Genomic DNA, 18,584 nt, shown 5'->3' with positions numbered 1-18,584 from the left:
CGAATGATTTAGAAGCCGGTTCCTACGTTCGAGGTGATTTCCAGCATCTTTTACTCCGTCGTTAAAGCAAAAGGGTCGCCTTTTGAAGAGAAGAAGAGGGAAGAGAAGAGGTAGGGACAGAGAGGGACGATAAAACGCGAGAAGGGTGAAGAGGACTCTCTTCTGGGTACAGCCGAATATAAGGGTGGAAAGTAAGAAACGAAGAAGAGAAGGGGATTAAGCGACAGATACATAGAGAAGGAAGGAGAGAGAGGGGTTAATTTATCACGAGACTCTTGAAGTTTCGCCGGTCCAACAAAGGCGACCGCGGGTAAAGTTTCCCCCGAGCGATGTTTCACCGACAACGCCGGGTAGGATAAGAAAATTCGAACGGCGTGGCCAAAATAAAAATCGTACTCCCTACCCTGTTGGACAAGACGGAGGAGAGGTAGGTCTATTTACGGGATCCTCCTCGTAATAGTTCGAACCCGCTCTCTCCTTACACGGCAATCCCATTCCCCGACTGTCAAACATTTTATTTTCCCCGGCTATTACCCTACCTTAACTCGCGATAATACGACTCGTGAGAATCGATCCCGTCGTGTCTCACCCCTGGTACATGTTCGCCGGGTACGAATTCTCGGTTGTGTTTGCCGCAAATAATCACGGACCTGTCTAAATATTCGTTCTGGAAATTGGTAAAGACGCGATTACCCGGCAGCAAGGAGGGAGAGACGACACGATTCTCGATGTAACACGCTTTCCCTTCGATCTCGCGACGACGGCGTTACTTACGGCGAACAAAACGCTCGACGAGAGTGTACCTAATTAAAATAATCCAAGTGAAGAGCGCTTCTTAAAGTCGGCAGGAGTAATAAAGTAGCGAAAAAGTTGCATTAGAGGGCGGGTACAAAGGGCGGAAGGGAAGTGAAACGAAACGTTGATAAATCAAATATTGTTCGCCGGTTTCCTTTGACCCCGGAGAGAACCTCGAGGAACGGTGACAAACAAACGGGTATATAATTATACGATTCTCTCCCTCTGCGAAATCTTCGCAACCGTAGTCGCAAATCAGCTCGATTAATCTGCTACTTCTCTCCAACTGAGCGAACTCGATCGATGTTTCTTTTAATCCGTGTCACGTATTCACGTCGGAAACCCTCGAATTTGTCACACCGTGTGAAAGATTTGCTGGAATGAAGAAGAGAAGGGGAGGAAAATAGTTGCTCCCCGTTCTGCAACTGGAATGTATCCAAAAAGAAAGTAATCTTTCAGCGGGATAACAGGGAGAGGATGAATGTTTAAAGAAATTCCAGCTGTTCTCCAGAAGGAAGAAGAAGAAGAAGAAGAGGAAAAAATAGTGGAAGGAACGATTCGAGGCGAGTAATCGCCAGAGACGTTGAGCAATAATTCCTCGCTGTGCAATTTATCAAACGATCCTCGTAAACAATTCAAAGGTTTCGAGGGAACGAGTCGTTGCTTCCCCCTTAGTCGAAGAGCGGATCTCTCGCGAAGATGCACACATTGGACGAATAGAGAGGGGAATGGAGAAAAGAGTGCGGGAAATCGATGCAAATGCGAAATTGTTTTCAAAGTCCTGGAAGAATGATTGCCCGTGTACAGAGGGGTGTGTGCACATATTTCGCGAGCGGACAGCGTCAGGAAATTAAGCGAACGGTCTCAAGGGCGACGTTCGGACTTCAAAGTTCGCCCGAGGCGAAACTTTTGCCGGCATTGTGCCTGGATTTATCACTTCCCAAGTGTCGAACCGTACGGTTCGTGGCTACAAATAAATTATCGGCGGCCGTGCCTGTCGTACACGACCACGATCACCGTTCAACCTCCGTGCTTTTCTTTAAATATTCACCTTGTACAGTTCCGTTCGATTCTCGATTCCCCGTAAAACTTCCCGGCCGACTAACGAGCTGAAATTACTCGAGCAAGTAGAGTCGTCGCAGTTTAACTCTTGGGGGAAAAATGTTAGACAGGGTAATTCGACGTCGGAGACAAGACGAGGGACAATTTTATGACTAACAGGCCAGTTAGATATGAGGGAGGAGCGTTTGATTGGAAGGAAAGTTTCATAGGGTGGTTTAATTGTCTCGGTTGGAGAGAAATTACAAGAGACGAGGATCGATTGATTTGCTTTATGGGGCGAATCGAACGAATTACTGTATATTGTCCTTGAATGGGGGAAAAACGCAACCGAGCATATTTCTTCCATAAACCTAGAATACCGAGATCCCGGAACGAAGATATTCTTCTAGCTGACTCGAGATCACTTTCATACGTCACGCACAATTGACGCAGTGTCGTGGAAATTTCGAATGGAATCAAAGCGTGGAGCATATACTCGAAACGAAATTGCGGCTGGATCTGAATGGTACGAGCTATTCGTCCCATGCATACGAATCCAACAATCCTATCCTTCTACCGCTCCTCCCTCATCCGCCGGATGAAACGTCTCGGTTTTTCCCTCTTACTCCGGGCTTTATCTCAAAAAACCGATTGTACACGTTTCACGGAGGAGTGTAAAGATCCTCGGCGCGTTTATGACTGGCGGTGAAGTTCGTTTGATAGTGAGCTTGATTCGACAAATCGTAATTCGGTGTTCTACCGTGCTCGAGGGGATGAGAAAAATGGCGGAGCTGTCGGTAACAAGGTATATACGTCGCACACGTGCGACAGTCGGAGGGAAATTTTCGTGGATATAGCTACATAGATAGAGAGAAAGAGAGAAGGCGTATGCGTAGAGCGCATACAAATCCTCGGATTGACCCGGAGGATTTTTCCAATTTCATATTAAATCCACCGGTTTACGTTTCGCTCGTCGACCATGAAAGCGGCTTGATTATTTCAAACGCGAAACAATCAGTCGTAATAGAACCGGCGGAGGGAATAAAAGGGAAGGAGGGACGTACTGGGCGAATTCTTCTTCGTTTCTGCGGATGCTTGTCTTTTCAACAAAACGAACGAATCCTCCAAGACTTTCTCTTTCCTCTCTCTCTCTCCCCCTTATTCTTTCTTTTTCCGGTTTTTCCCTATTCGTCGGGTGGCAACGAACAAATTAGACTCGCCTGGTACTTCAACGCGAAAGAAATTGTTCCGCCATTTTCTGTTCTATCGTTCTACACGAATGCAACGTTTATTTCGCAATCTTTCAGCTGGATACAACTTAAAGGTAACGACATGTCCGATATATCGGTTGTACCAGATCAACGAACTATGTGTTTTTTTTTTTTCTTTCGTTAAGAGTTTGCACTTAAAATACTTGTTCTTAAAAAAAAAAAAGGAAGTTCTCGCATCGTAGACTATTTAAAGTTGGATTCCATGCTTGTCCGCCGTGTCGTCGAATTTCAGCTTGTACTCGCCGGTCGGGTCGTACTTCTTCGACAGCCTCTCCCAGAGTTCTGGTCGCTGAAACGTAAATCGAGATCGTTTTATTCGGGAATTATCAGTTAAAACTCGGGGGCAGAGCGATCGAATTCCTTTAATTTCAGAGCCACGTTTGCCTCGGTTAATGTGAAACACGCGGTTATCGGAACACAATGCTGCAGAAAGAGCGTTCGTATGCGTTCGAATTTTTCGTGTTCTGTTATAATAGAATTCATTACGGCATAGTTAACGAAGTGGAAAAACAAGAATGTCAACAAGATGAATCGGCCTCGTTGGTTCAATTAAAAGTTACCAACGGAGATAAAACTGCGGGAGTTAAACCGTTTGGAAAGTTTCATAAACCCCTTGTACGGCGATATTCCTTGAACGTCTCTGACCAGTTTTTCGAGCAACTTTTTGTCCTATCGAAAAAATTTTGAAAAAACCTGCAATACGGTCATTTAGATTCTCGATGACTTTTCTGCCGCGTAGTTGTTCATCTAGTTTTCCAATACGCGTTTCGATTAACAGTATTTCTTTCGTACTGCCTTTGGACTTTTTTCGTGTAATTTTGAGGCTGTCAAATTATTGTAATTTACATATGCACGCTAATGGGATCTATTTGAACCCTTTGCGGTCCAAATAGTCCAGTTAATTCGCGCTCATTTGGTCACTCTCGGGCAGCTACCATCTAGTTCCCCTTTATTTCAATATTTCAACGTAATATCGGTTATAAAACACTAACTTTGAGCGTAATATTACTGCACAAAAGAAACGATTCGTTATCACTTACAATTGATCGTTACACGAAGACAAAAATTCTCACGTCGAGAGAACCGCAAAGGCTCAATAAACAATAACACCAAAAACTCGTAAAATACTACAACTACCATCTGAGCAATTAAATCCGCAATTTACCCACCCGTTCCCTCAACGTTCACCCCCTCAAAAAAGGAAACAGTAACGAAAGATACAGAAAGTCGATAGTACGAGAAGGAAGAACCGAAACGAGAGCAAATAACCGGCGAAGTTTGTGGAACACGGGCGGAAGTTGGGCGCATAGCGGATTAAACCGGTTGTCTCGAGGCCATAGGTTAACGATTATTAAGCGAAGAAGTCCAAGGATCCCCTTGGGGTGAAGGAAGAGGAGGAAGGGAACGACGTGGGGGGAGACTGCAAGGGTGATCCGTGAGTTTGTACGCGCGTGTCCAAGGGTCAGAGAGTCGGCAACGTGAAAGTCGAACCAGTTCCACGGGCGACGAGAGAAGGAGGAACGGCAGCTCGGTGTCCCTGTCGGGTCGGCAACCGGTGGACGCAACTCTGGCCGCCTGTTCGCGTTTAATTAGCCGCGGAAAAGTGACGGTGAACGTACCTCGTTAATCAGGTACCGGATCACCTTCTCACTGCCCGCCTTCTGCTTCTCGCTGCATTTGTCACAATCGTTCGCCAGGGCGTCTGGTAGCGATTCTGAAATCACAAGGGAAACACAAATTCAATGCAACTGCGTATACGTGTACACCGTGGTACGTGGTATTTTTCTCTTTTAAATGGGCCAACAGGTTTCTTTACCGGGGAGAAATATATTACGAAGGTTGCTCCTTTGACTCGAATTTCTGGTTCCGTCGTTTTCTTGTTGCTAACGATCAGGTTGCTACAAGAGATGCGTCATAGGGTGGAAAAATGTAATTGGTGAACTTGTAGACTTTCAATGCTCTCTAGTTGGTTTGTACAGTTTTTATGAGAGACTTCCGGGTCATTGTAACCCGTAGAGTAATTGGGGGTTAACACTGGACTTTCCGTTCAGGTCGTTCGATATTTCCGTATTTTTCTTTCTTTGACTTAAACTATGCAACTACGACGGTAATTTGTCGAATAAAAATTTTTCCTTTGTTCTGTCGTGCATCTCGAACGTCACTTTCTTCTTCATAACAGTGATTTTTGCGATCTTATGAATAGTGGAAGATATATAGGGTGCTATTAGTTTGGGGCACATACACTACCGGCCAAATATTAGGAATCACTGTGCATTGCAAGTTGCACAAAAATTCCCCAAAAAAGTTAGCATTTATAATAATTTTTCAACGAATTTTTTATCATTCAAATCAGTCGAAACGAGGTAAAGTGCTACTGATCTCCACAACATCAATTTCAAATCAATAAAGAATTAGTAGCAGATTCAATATTAATACAAATTGGCAGGTGATTCAAAATTTTCGGCCGGTAGTGTACGTGAAGTTAGCGAAAATCGGTCCAGCACGGAACGTGTTAACCCTTTCGTTACTATTGGCGCCCATAGGCGTTTCGAAAATTTGCTCGCACTATACGCACTTCCACCTTAATTTAATAAACCTATTTACGCATTCCCACCTTAATTTTGGACGCGTTACGCGTTAAAATCTGCCGTAACGAAAGGGTTAAACAGTGAAATTATGTGCCTAACCATCTCTGATTCACGCTTATCACGCTTATCGAAGTTTCCAAGTGTGCTGGTCTATCTAAAAGTATTTAAGATTGTAGAAAGCAATCTTATCGGCGATCGCAGTCGCCGGGAAAGCAGAAAATATGACGGAGTGCTTTTAAATAGGTTACTCGAGCAAACTTCTTATTTATACCAACCGGAGCCACCCTCTCCGGCGAGCCCTCTTTTCCACGTAATCAACAGTACGTTAGAGAGCCGGGAGGGAAGAGGAAAGTAGAAGAGATAGAGAGAGAGAGTGTCTTGAAAATGAGATCAAGAATTTTCCAAAGTGACCGTGGACGTAACGAACTCTGGAGCGAGTTACAGCAAAACTGTGCTAATTGCGATCCAAGCTTTAATCGCATCCGAACACTTCGCAAAGTAGGTACGAAAGTAATGTGATTCTTCTCGAAAGCCGTTTACCTCGTAATTTCGCAGGCTTCGAAACGGACACCTCGTCGATATCGAAATCTCCTCGATTACTTATTAACCACTCAGAAATCAACCTTCTACAATTCTCCCGATTGTTTCGAAGTAACAGACACACGTTCCGTCTAATGAAATCTAAAAGAAACCTCGGAAACTAAAAAAGAAGTTAGCTACGGTAGCTAAATGTACCTTATTCCATTACAGCAACGCTAAACTACCCCCATTTCTCATCCTACGTACGAATGTACAAGCTAACCTCGCGTTCTGGACCTCTTCATGTCCCCGACATTCCCTCAAGCCGAACTCTCGGCAAGTGAAATATAGCCAGTTGTTGAAATTCCCCGTCTTCCTTTTCCCAGTTGACTTCTCGAGCACCGACGTGCAAACCAACGGTGTACCATGAATGTTCGTTCAACCTACCGTTACACGTTTATCCAACTGAAAAAAACGAAGAAGAAGAAGAAAAAGAGAGAATAACAGTCATAAGACAGCTCTTCGGCAGACTTCTATGGAACGAGGAAAGGCAAAGAGCACATGCAGAAATCGTTATAATTTTCTCCATATGGTGCCTTCGAGGACGTACGCCGATCGTGGTACCTTCGACAGGGCGAACTTCATAACGTATGTTAGTCGAGTGAATATAGAGATGGTTTGCAGCTTTTGCCCGGTCGTGCGACATTTTTTGCCAAGTGTCATTTGCGCCAGCTGCTCTGGCGAGCACGTCGTCCGTGAATTCCCCGAGACAAGGACTGTATTTGCCTGATAAAGCACCCTTCGTTCCACCGTGGCCCGGCGCGAAGGGAGCGAATAAAAGTGGAACCGTGAAGGAAATTCATCTTGATGGACCGATACGGGCTGACGTTTACGCGAGGGACGACCCTGTCGATGGGAGAGTTGCGCCCGGCATTCGCCTGATCGCGTAAGCGCCGTGCACACATACGCGCGGAGACTTATCGGGAAGCTGACAGAATACTTGTTAAGGTACGACTGAGATTACGAATTGGTCCAGTTTGGACGAAAGAATCGTTCGTTATTACCGGAGAGATTGGGAGAGGTAGTTCGTACCTGTGGAATGGGCATCAACAAGTACTTACAGGTTGCGATCGAGTCTTTTAGACGATGTTTTATAGATAGCAGTAGTAGCAGGAAGTCCTAACGAAGCAGTTACGTAGATGTAAACACTTGGTTCGTAACTCTGGCTGTGAATGGTTATCGACGAATCGTTACCTGTTTGCTGCGACACTTTCTAACCCTTTGAACGGCCGACTATGTGGAGTAGATTTCTCTTTCTGACCGAGTCGGGTCACAAGTGACCCAGTGTAAGATTTGTGCGTGTGTGCGTCGGAGGATAGATTGTTTTCCTCAGAGTTTTATTTGAGAACGTTAACCCTTCGATTGGTAAAGGCGATACATACGAAAGACGTATATATACGACCGATAAAATTTGTTCTTTGCAATACATTTGCTGTTTTACTAAACTGGTGCAACTCGTCTTGTTAGACGACGCGTAGTTTATATTGCCGTATGCTTGCAACGTATTTTGTGCGATAATCTGATGATTTGGTGCACGCTGCAGTTAAAGGGTTAAACTACACTCCTCGGTAACTTTCAGAAAGAAAGCGGTACCGTTAATTAATGATCGAGCGACCTCCAACGACAGCATACTAAAATCGTCACAAAAGCTGGACAAAGTTTTTACATCGCCCTGTACATCCCACGAACCTTCCACACACGCGAGTGACACCGGTCACAGATGACCCAGCTTCGTTAACACTTTCAGCAAGCTTAATTTATCAAAGTACATCTCCCTTTTTCCTCCTGGAGATAGGTGTTCGCGTGACGCCTACGTGTCTCCAATAAAAAGCGCGCTTATCGAGCGTGATTGCGGGAGAAACGAGTAGTCGCCATTAGTGGCAAAGGGGTGACTGTTAAATGGATCACCGTCTTGCGGTGTTATCGCGGCAGTTCGTCCACGCGCGGGGATATCTTAATTGAATCGAAAATTATTTCACCGACCAGCAAGCAGCGGCGGCAGAGGCTAACGAATCGCCGCAGGGGGACATTGGAAGCGTCGAATATACGTAGAATATTTATCGGGCGGGCGATTATTCTTTCGGATTATCCCGAAGGACCGAGGAGGAAGGAGGAACGTCCCGCGACGTCTCCGGAGAAGATTAAAAGCCGCGAGGGAAGATTTTAAGCGGCGGAAATTTTGCACACGGTCGAACGGCAACCACCGGATGTTATTCGAGCGGTGAACGAACAGCGAACCGCGATCAAATTTAATCCGAACCGAGAGTTTCGCCGACGGCTGACACGGGATTCGATTTCGGGTTAATGTGAAATGAATTCGAACACGAACCGTTTCCAAGTCGATCAAGACGGTATTAAAACACGGGATTACCAATGCATACCGATCTTTTGACAGGAGCTTTTCACTTTTGGCAGGAATATTAATTCGATAAAAAGGAGAAGAGAGGACACCGCGATTACTAACCCTTCCTTTCCATTCTACCTGCTGTCTTGCAGAAAGAACGTGACCGAGAGTCTAAACGACGTAAACCAGGTAGAATTTTCAGCCTCTTTTGAATGCTTCCATGAACGTTGCAAGCGATGTAACGAGTCTCTCGAGGACTATTTTAAAGCAGACCAGGAAAAAGCATCGTTTCTTTATACGTATCGCTCTCGGTATCCTCGGCCTTCGTGTTCCGTCGCGGAACAAGATTCTGCTTAATTTCAACACCCTTAACCCCTTGTCGTATAATAACGAGTCGGACTCGTGCCGCAGAAAAACAGTTATATCGGTAACAAAAATTAATCTTCATTCCAATTTTCCATTTAATTTATAAAACTGAAGATTGGCAAATCTTTTAGTTAATCTACGATACATTAGCTTTTCTTACTTACTAGCACTAAAACAGTACACAGCCGACGCTTAACGCATTACACTCTCAAAACCTACAAATTCCACCGATAAACAAACACACATGGAAAACCTCTAGAAAAGAAGAAAAGGTATTTCAGTTTAATCTACCACACTAGACCCCGCTATCACTCAAACAAATCTCCCAGCCAGCCCCAAGATTTCTCAGGCAATCCAAGCTCAATCGGCAAGAAAACACAGGCATAAAAAACACGCCCCAACTCTACCGTAGAAAGAGAAAATAAAACGAAAGCTGGTGATCCTGCGTAGAGATTGGAGTAAGGAAAACGCAGGAAATACAAGAGACTCGGCGACGTCCCGCGGGACCGTAGCGTTAGATCGAACGAGGTCGTCCTTTTGAGGGGTTCTGCGGTCTTGCAGTCCGCCGCCTCCATTTCGGCCCACTTGCTCTACTTTCACCCTCGTCCAATATTTGACAGCGTTACACCGCGGCGCAACCCGCAAACTTTCCATCAACGACACCCACCCACCATAGGGTGGCACGGTGCGGATGCGGAGAGGAAACCGGAAGCGGGAGCGGGCAGCTGTGCCTCCGCCGTTACACGACCAACAGGAGCAGGTTTTCGAGGGAGAGACGATAACGACCGGGAGAAATAGGAAGTAGAGGGCATTGCTTATTGGATCTCAAGGCTAGAGGTCCCCAAAGACCAAGTAACGGGGAACGTTAGAGTCTGCACGATAAAACAGGTCAGATTAAAGCCGAGATCTGTGGAATAGAAAGACACGCAGAGATATTCGCGTGCTTGTTTCGACGGTGATTTATACCACCGACGATCTTTTCTTTAGATTGTACCGCGAGGAAGTGTTAACCCCTTGGAACCGACTGAGAAGCGAAGTTAAATTTGACCACCATAGTGAAATGACAGCGTAGTTTATTTCTACGTTAGTTTAAAAAAATTTCACAGATTTGCACCCCCTTCTATAGCAAAAAGACCTCCGAGTGCAGAAAGGAAAGATTGAAAATGCAACTTTTTATTCGATAACACGTTCCAACACCTTTTTCTCTGCAGCGAGCGTTACATCTAAACTCTGTCAATAATTCGGCGAAAAGTGAATTTTAAGCGCAACTCCAGATGAATAGTCGCGGGAGCTTCATCTCATTGTCAGTGCTCGCCTGGAAGACTGTTAGCCTGATTCTTCCGCCACCCTCCTGGCAGACTCTTGTCCCCATTACGAATTCCCTTTACTCGTTCGTAGAGTTAGTTCTCGGAACAATCATCGCAACACCGGGCCGGAGCTGAGCAATTCCACGAAACGATTCGAAGAGAGAAAGACAGGGAGGAAAACAGGTAAGAGAAAGAGAGGACGAAATTGGTAGAATTGCGACGAAAGAAACGTTTCTCTCGTGATCCGGCGGATAATTGGTGACAAAATAGACACAGGACCGAGAGGTGGAAACAAAAGGTCAGATGTGTACGTGTTCGCATTAAGCTGGACTTTAAAGGTCGACTCACTTTTAAGCTCCTTGCCGTCGGGTGTGCAACTTCCGTGATCCAGCAGGCAGTTTACGTAGTTGTTCAGCAGACGGTCGCTCTTCAGGATCTGATCCAAATCGACGTTGTCGTACTTGGTCGTGTACTTCTCGCTTGCCAGAGCGCAGGCCAGCACGGCGAGGAAAACAATCGCGACCTAGATTCGTCGGGCACACAAAAAAAAGGAACAAATACGAATGTAGTCTTTTATAAAATAGTATAGCTACGAGATAAAACGGCGCAACACCGCGAGATACCAGGTCGAAACTCCTTTTTCCCTTACCACCCACCTTGTCGCATTTTCTCGCTGCTGAAGCTAACACGAAGGCTACTAACAAAAAAAAAAAAGGGGAAAATCCCGAGGTACTACGTTTGAAAAAGCGTTATCTTCGCGATGGGTATCGCGAGAGAGTGGAGGGATTAGGTTGTTCCTGAGAGTCCCGCGAATTGCGACAAGGTAACGGAGAGTAGTTGGACACGGGATGTAGTTTAGGAACATTTAACTCGATAGCCCAGGATTTTGCCCTCTCTTTTTTTGCGTGCTACCAAGCTGCAAAAGTAAAGTACATCGCGTGGCCATTGTACACTCTAAACGAAGATTCGAACCTTGTTTGGGCGATAGATGTGTGATACTTTTAAATTAAAAGTGCTTCGAGAGATTGTTATCGGGGATACCGAGCGTCAGATTTTTTAAACTCCAGTCTGAAGTAGATTTCGAGCTCGTGTGAGAATTCTAGCTAGCAATTTCTGAAAAACACGCGAAACGCAGAGAAATGTGAGTAAATCTGAATGAACGGTTCACGCGAATCTGTCGAAATCTCTGTTACGCCGATGAATTCGCCGCAGGAACCGGTCTAGATAGAATAATCCAACTCGAACGATGTTGTCACTTGCAGCGAAGAAACGTTCTTTATTCCCTCGGAAAATTACATTCGAAGCAGGAAAATCGAGGTAGAGAAAGAAAGAGAGCGATTGGTTGGTATTTCGAAAAAATACACCCGAAGAAGGAAGAGAATAGAGGAGGACAGATAGAGAAGCTCTCTCGTCGATTCACCGTCGATGTAGACGCGAAATCTGTACGTATCCCATGGGTCGGATCGATGATAGGTGGGCAGGGTTGGTCGGATAAGTCGGGCGGGAAGGTCGAGTAGTGTTTAACAGAATGGAACATCGTGAATCTGATTGTGGACAGTTAATAGGACGCAATTAGTAATGCATTCCCAGTTAAGTGGCTCAGAACTGATAGACCTGGCGCGAAACCCCTACCTTCTGCTATCTACCTATCCTTCTCCCTCACGGCCGTCTATCCACCCTGATAATATCGAAATTTAATATTCCAGTGATCTAACCGAGGGATCCGATCAAGATTTAACCGAGCTTTAATCCCAACTTAATGTAAATTTACCTCGTAAGGGGATGCACGTGTAACGAAGGCTCAAGGGGGTATAGGTACATATCTGTAAGTATATACGTTAGACAGGGAACAGCGGCCGGACGGAAAATCTAGACTTAGGAGACAACCGCTACTTAACCGTACGGATTCTGTTCTCCGCCACACTTAATCTATACGCGAGACCGGATTACCGAGCGACAATTCACAGTTTAATCGATTCCACACGTAACGGGCCCATGCCTCGATCAACCATCCCCGCTTTCTCGGCATCGGATGCACCAATTAATACCGCAACAGTCTACAACTGAATCACCAACGTCCTTGCGCGATTCCTTTGCAACCACAAGTTTTTTTATGGCTGCACGTAGGCAAAGGTAGATAACGATTAACCCTTCACACTCCTTTGTCGAGTGTGCCTCAATTTTATTCGCAGGCACTCCTATGTCGAGTCGCATTCCGCGTTTTTCAATTGCGACGTTTCAATTCTTTTTATACTTAGATAAGCAACATTACGTGTATACGACCCTTTTTTGTAACAAATAAGTCGAATTGTTACAGAAAAGTGTCGTATATGTGAAGGAAGCCGAGCCGTTAGGCACAAACGACGGTTGGACCGTCTCGAAATCGACGCGTTTTACAAGAGCGATTGTGTTTTAACAGGTCGCGCGATGCTCGGCGTCACCGGCGCCTAATTGTAAACAGGTGATCGACCCCCACAGCAAGAGTGAGTGAGTGAGAACGAGAGTATGAGAGAGACGATAAACAAGGTAGGTCGCCAAAAGAGACAGTTGATTTTGATTTTAGAAGCGTCTGGAGAAGCGAGCGAGAGAGAGAGAGGGAAGAGCGCGTTTCGATACGGAGAGGAACCGATTTTGTAAAAAGTTAAATAAACTCATCGCCAGCTGGACTATTTTGTCGCAACGATTTCGACCATCCAGTTCAATCCTATACATGTATGTGTAACGAAGCAATTGTTTGCATTGCTCCCTGTCAACAGTTGAAATAAAACACTTGAAATAATGCGGAGTTATTGGAAAGAAAATGAAAAAAAGAATTTGGAGTGCATAGGGTTAACGTTACTTGTCAATCTGCTATACCTTTTATTGGAAACTTAGTCGAAAGTGGTTATTAACACTAGAATTACCGACTGAGTTAAAATGACCCATTGGCATCTTTCGAAGAAACGTGAATGTTCGATACTGGTATGTATTATCGTTCGCAACTTTCCGAATTTATTTTCCGCGTGTATGCTTCTATTTGTATCGATACGAATCGAATTTTCCAATCACGGTTTACTTACAGAAAAATTCACTTTTGGAAAGTCGCTAATTGGTCGTTTTGACTCGGCTGGTAATCCTAGTGTCGATGAAATTGATTTCGTCGAAAGGCAGGAAGTTGAGGTTAAATGTATATTTTGTGAAGTAACCTAACTATTTTCTTACGACTTTTAATTATTGTTATTTAGGAGACTGAACAAAAAGTTGTTTCGTTTAATGATAGTTCTGGGGGAGAATAAATTGTTTGTTATTTATGACTGGGTCTGGTAGAGTTTTTGTTGCTACACGATTACAAAACCGAATTGCAGAACCTCGTGGAACAAGTTTGCGATAAAGAAATTCCTAACGAAGAACACAGTCTCACGCGACACGGGAGAAAACTCGTTCTTTCACAAGACTCGCTCCCTGCAAAGCATCCATCATCCTTTGAACTTTCGCTGATTCGAGAATCTCGTAAGGATGTGTATTGATGCGATCTCGACTGATTCGTCTTCTTTAAAGTGGCTCAAGGCCAAGGTGACGAGATGAATGGCTTTTACGTGATTGTACGTTGTAAGTAGATAGGATTGAACGTTGTTAATCGACACGCATCGTACGTATTCGTGTAGTCATCGGTTGCGAACTGTGAGGTTAAACTTTGCTTTTAATGTTATAAAAATGCAAATAATATCTTTCACCGGTGAGTTGAATTTGCATAATTTATTTGGAGAAATAAAAACGGAAGATCGCCGAGTCAAAACTGGAATTTTCCGCGGTTTTCTTTTCAAAGTAATATCAAGCATCAAACGAGCAATTTTTCGAAAATTTCTTTCAAAGTAATGTCAATAAGCATCAAGAGAGCAATTTTTTAGAGATTTCTTCAAAGTAATGTCGATAAACATGAAAAGAGACATTTTTTGAAGATCTTTTTCAAAATAATATCAATTGGGAAATTTCTTTCTTCGGTTCGCCTAGTAGAGAGAAAGCGACCGGCATGCACATACCGTTTTACTCTTTAACCGAACCCCTTTCGTCCGCGAGCGCCACCATTTAAAACCCATCGATCATTCTACCTTTGTGGCGAGGATTTTGAAAAACCCCCTTCAGCGACAAAGAGCAACGGGGGATCAAGTCCTCTCGATGGGTAAGTCTCTGACGTCGTTCAACTAGGATAGTCGGCCTGGCTGGATTGCGAATGCTCATCGAACGCGCGCAGACCGCCTCTTTAAAGAGCGTAACGTCGATAATTACAGAATTGGTGTCAACGCCGCGTCGCGCCGCACCGTGGCGTTCCATGTACACACGGCACACGTGCATAAATCCCATGACGCAATCGCGCCATCGAGGTATACCTCTTAACGCCTTTCACTCTCGTAAATAAATTTCACCTCGGCTCTTTTTTCTCATTTTTTCCCCCCCTCTTTATCCCGCCGACGGGACAATGTCCCCTTGTGACAAATACTCTGGCGACCGAGGCGCGCTCTATAATTACCGCTTCAATCAGAACTATGAAATAATGAAAATCTTCCGTTTTTCTTTTCGTTTTTAACATCGTCAAGGTCTCCGTGTGTAAAAACTTGAAACAGTAGTCGTTGCATATGAAGTGATAAATGAAAGAATAATGTAGCCAAAATTACATTTTATTAATCGAAATGAACTCCAGATTCAACACGTTTTGGCCAGAAAATTATTAGCGCATATAGTCGATTATTATAAATATTATTATAAAAATTTCAATACTGGTAATAAGTTATTCAAATGTATTTTGAACTGTTGCTTCATTATTGATGATTTTTTTTTTTTTTTTAAAGATCGAAATGATTAAAGTAAGGTTATGTTATCCGTTCACCCAAATTCTATGTTTATTTTACGTCACCTCTGTTGCACTATATCTCAGTTTAAATTCGTAAAAGGAAATTAGTCGAATTTGATTAGAATCCATTTTCTATATTTAACATAACCTAACTTTTCTAGCGAAACTAGGTTTGCGTTAAAAACAGTAGACAGTAAGTTTCACTTTTCCACAGTATGGAAATCCCCGGATTAATCGCTAATTTTTTAATCGTCGCACGATTAACTCCGTATTACAACAAATGACGTGATTCTAGGTTATAAAAACAAGACGGAATCTGCGCCGTTTCGTATGCAACGACTTGTATATGAAAAAATTTAAACGACCTTTGTTACCATTTAAATCGAACATGACGCAACATCCTAAGAAAATTCTACGAAATGTAATTCGATTTTCGAAGAAAGAACGAATGCAAATCCGTACCGCGAACAATACCGCTAAATCACGACTCGATACCGCTGAATAATCAGCTTCGGATTAATCGGTAATTTTTGAATCGTCGCACGATTAACCCCACCGTTGATTAAAATGCCAACGCGAGCGCCATACTGTCAAAGCGGCAGGGGGAATCGTATATTCGGTGAAACGGTCCGCGTTAATTCCCAACGATTAACGAGCCCGCCGCGGAGTCCTCTAATTAGACATAGATTAAAAGCGTGATTCCATCGAGGATCGAACAAACGCGAGTGGAAAATCGAAATGCCATGCGTGCACACCGGTTCGATCCCTTTCCAATCCAGTTTCTTGTCACGTGCCCTGATCGTATACCGTGAACGCGACCAACCAAACTTTCGTCTCGAAACACCGACCACCACCGTGTTCTTACACATACCACGCACGACCGGCAATCCTGTATTTTTGTACTGCTTGGAAAACACCGGTGAACGAGTGAGAAATTCATTTGTGATTGTTCACTTGTATTTGGTTATCGTCTTGCCATTCAAAAACACCCTATTCCGTCTCTTATTCCGGATCATTTTATTTTCCGAATTTTTCCCGCTGCTGAAATAATAGTACACTTTCCAAATATTCACGACATTTTTGAAGCAAACGTGCCAATATTTACGAACGGTAAATCATCGAGAGAGGTTAGAAAATTAATCGTGAGAGATCGATCGAAAAAATACGCGAAAATTTTGTGTACTTTTGAAACGTTCCTGTAAAACGGTGAATTCTGGGCGAACGTCAACGTGCATTTTTTTTCGCTGCGTAAATCCGATCTATGGGGGATGGAAACTAACTTGTCAATGTTTGAACAAACTTTCGCGAAGAACAAAGTAAATAGAAGGGCCAGAGTTAGAGGTAAAAGCACCCGGCCGCGTTAGTCGACGCAGTACGGCCGACGAAATAAAATCTTGGCCGGTTGAAAAAGGCCGAGGCTGTGTTCTCGGTTAATTTCATTTGAATATGGGACATACGCGCGTGGAAACGAATACCGGCCGGTGAAAGATAGCAGCCCCTGGGTACGCTTTTAAGCTCGGTTTCTCTAAACGTTGTTCCACCGTTGTAAGAGTGTACCATGTGTCGGCTAAAATCTACTTATTAGGCAGATTTTCAATTCTCCGAGTGACAAACAACTACTTTCCTGCATCTGAATCAGTTCGTTTTTTAACACTGTAGAAAATGAATTGGAAGCAAAATTCTATTCGGTGAAAAGGTCAATTAGCTAAAGCTATTCTAACCTCTAAATAGGTTACACTGTTTAAAAACATCGCGAAACGTCAATTGGTTAAGACTGACTTTGCGCTAGAAAAGGCACAACTTTTTTCTCGGTTTCGATACGTTCTAAAGAACAGTTTCCCTCGTAAAAAGTGGAACTCTTTTCCGATACACTGTAGACGGCGTAAAGTTAATTCATAAAGGAACTAGTTCGAGTACACCGTGCCGGTTGAAAAGCTTCCCCGGGACGTTAGCGATAATTTCGGTGGCCTTCGACACGAAAAGGGGAATACTCTGTGCGGTTTATTCTCCTTACGTGTCGCAGGACACGTCTGGGTGAATTTTGCGGGGAACAAACGTAGGAAAGGTTCACCTCGGGACGTGTTTCGAATTTAAACGGCACGTGTTTTCTCAAATTAGATGTACCTGTAGCTTATTTCAGGGAACGATCTTCGACGCGACGCGCAAGTAATCCTCTTCTGGCCACGATAATTCGAGCAGACGCACGTGTAGAAATTTAACGAGGCGCGAAAGACGTTCCACCCTCCTTATAGTTGTGCTTTATAGTTATGGTGTTGCGTAGCGTTAAACGTTCCCGACGATCCCCGAAGATACTCGAATTACACCCCGAGCAACGCGCGCCACCTAATATTCTATTAGATTTTTGTGTCTGTAACCGTTCGACGAATCAGAAGCAATTTCCACTCGACCCGTGCGGAAACAGTTTACAACGAACGACAGTCTTTCATAAGAACGAGGATATAAAATTTCAGAAGGCTCTCGTGCAAGAATTACGCGTGGAATAAAAGTGCACCGTGGACAAAAAAGAGCTATTCAACTCGCGAGGAAAAAAACATTAGATTTACATTTGAATTAGAAACAAGGCGGCAAATGCTTTTGCAAAGGTTAATCAAGTACCCCTGAAGGATGAAAAAAAACTACGGAACAAAGTGTAGGACGCGATGGCAGTATGAAAAAAGAATGGAAGGTGAAAAAAAGAATGGAAAACTAAGGAAGAAAAAATAGCGAGGACGGCGCGAAGGGAAAAGGAGAGAGAGAGGAGTGAATATTAGAAAGAGAAAGGAGAAGGAAAAGTGGCGCTTACCTTCATGTTGGCAGCTTGTGTCGAGCAGGAAAGCGAAGTTAAGCGTGACTGATGCTGGCTTCGACGCTGATCAACTGTTTTATACCCGGCCGTTTGCCCAGCCTCCGAATTCGTCAGATCGGTTTCACTCCTCTTTCTCGCACCTATTCACTCATGCTCGCGACTATCCTGCTCGACCTCCTCCAGAGGGTCGCTCAATGGACACCGGGTGTGGAAGGGAACGGGACGCAAACGAAAGGTAAACGCAGTCCATACCTTCTAAGAATTACGATGACACGTGCCTGTTAACGGCCGGATTGCCTCTGTTGTCCGCTGCTTTTTTTTTGTCAGAAAATTAATGTTCTACACGCTTTAGTACGCGTACGCGTTGTATACAGTGCACGTTCGAAGGAACAGCTTTTGTAATTTGGTTAGGTATCGCAACGGTGGATAGTGGATTAATCGCGATTTGTTACCTCGATACGAGTGTTACTTTTTTAGTGAATATGGTAGAATAATTCGAAAGGGAAATGAAATATATATCGTGTGCTACATAATAAGGTGTATTGGTTCTTTTTCTTTCTCGAAGTGCGCATTATGCAATGCGCGAGCAAACATTGTACCGGTGCTAATAACGACTGCAAGATCGTCCAGTGTGTATTTACACGTGTATATATACATAT

At 44.1% G+C, this 18,584-nt stretch overlaps 1 protein-coding gene across 1 annotated transcript; it reads right to left on the bottom strand.

Moving 5' to 3' along the window:
- Positions 1-3,209: 3,209 nt before the first annotated feature.
- On the bottom strand, positions 3,210-17,985 carry LOC108575872 (ejaculatory bulb-specific protein 3). Its single transcript, XM_017938784.1, has 4 exons — positions 17,923-17,985; positions 10,640-10,814; positions 4,727-4,821; positions 3,210-3,396 (listed from the first exon to the last, which is right to left on the bottom strand). The coding sequence occupies exons 1-4, from the start codon at positions 17,926-17,928 to the stop codon at positions 3,295-3,297; spliced, it is 378 nt and encodes a 125-aa protein (XP_017794273.1). The 5' UTR covers positions 17,929-17,985; the 3' UTR covers positions 3,210-3,294.
- Positions 17,986-18,584: the final 599 nt, after the last annotated feature.

Source organism: Habropoda laboriosa, unplaced genomic scaffold (assembly GCF_001263275.1).
Source record: "Habropoda laboriosa isolate 0110345459 unplaced genomic scaffold, ASM126327v1 scaffold243, whole genome shotgun sequence".
In the NCBI taxonomy this organism is placed as follows: Eukaryota; Metazoa; Arthropoda; class Insecta; order Hymenoptera; family Apidae; genus Habropoda; species Habropoda laboriosa.
Note: the sequence above shows the minus strand (reverse complement) of the source record. Positions and strands in the feature narration are given on the sequence as shown.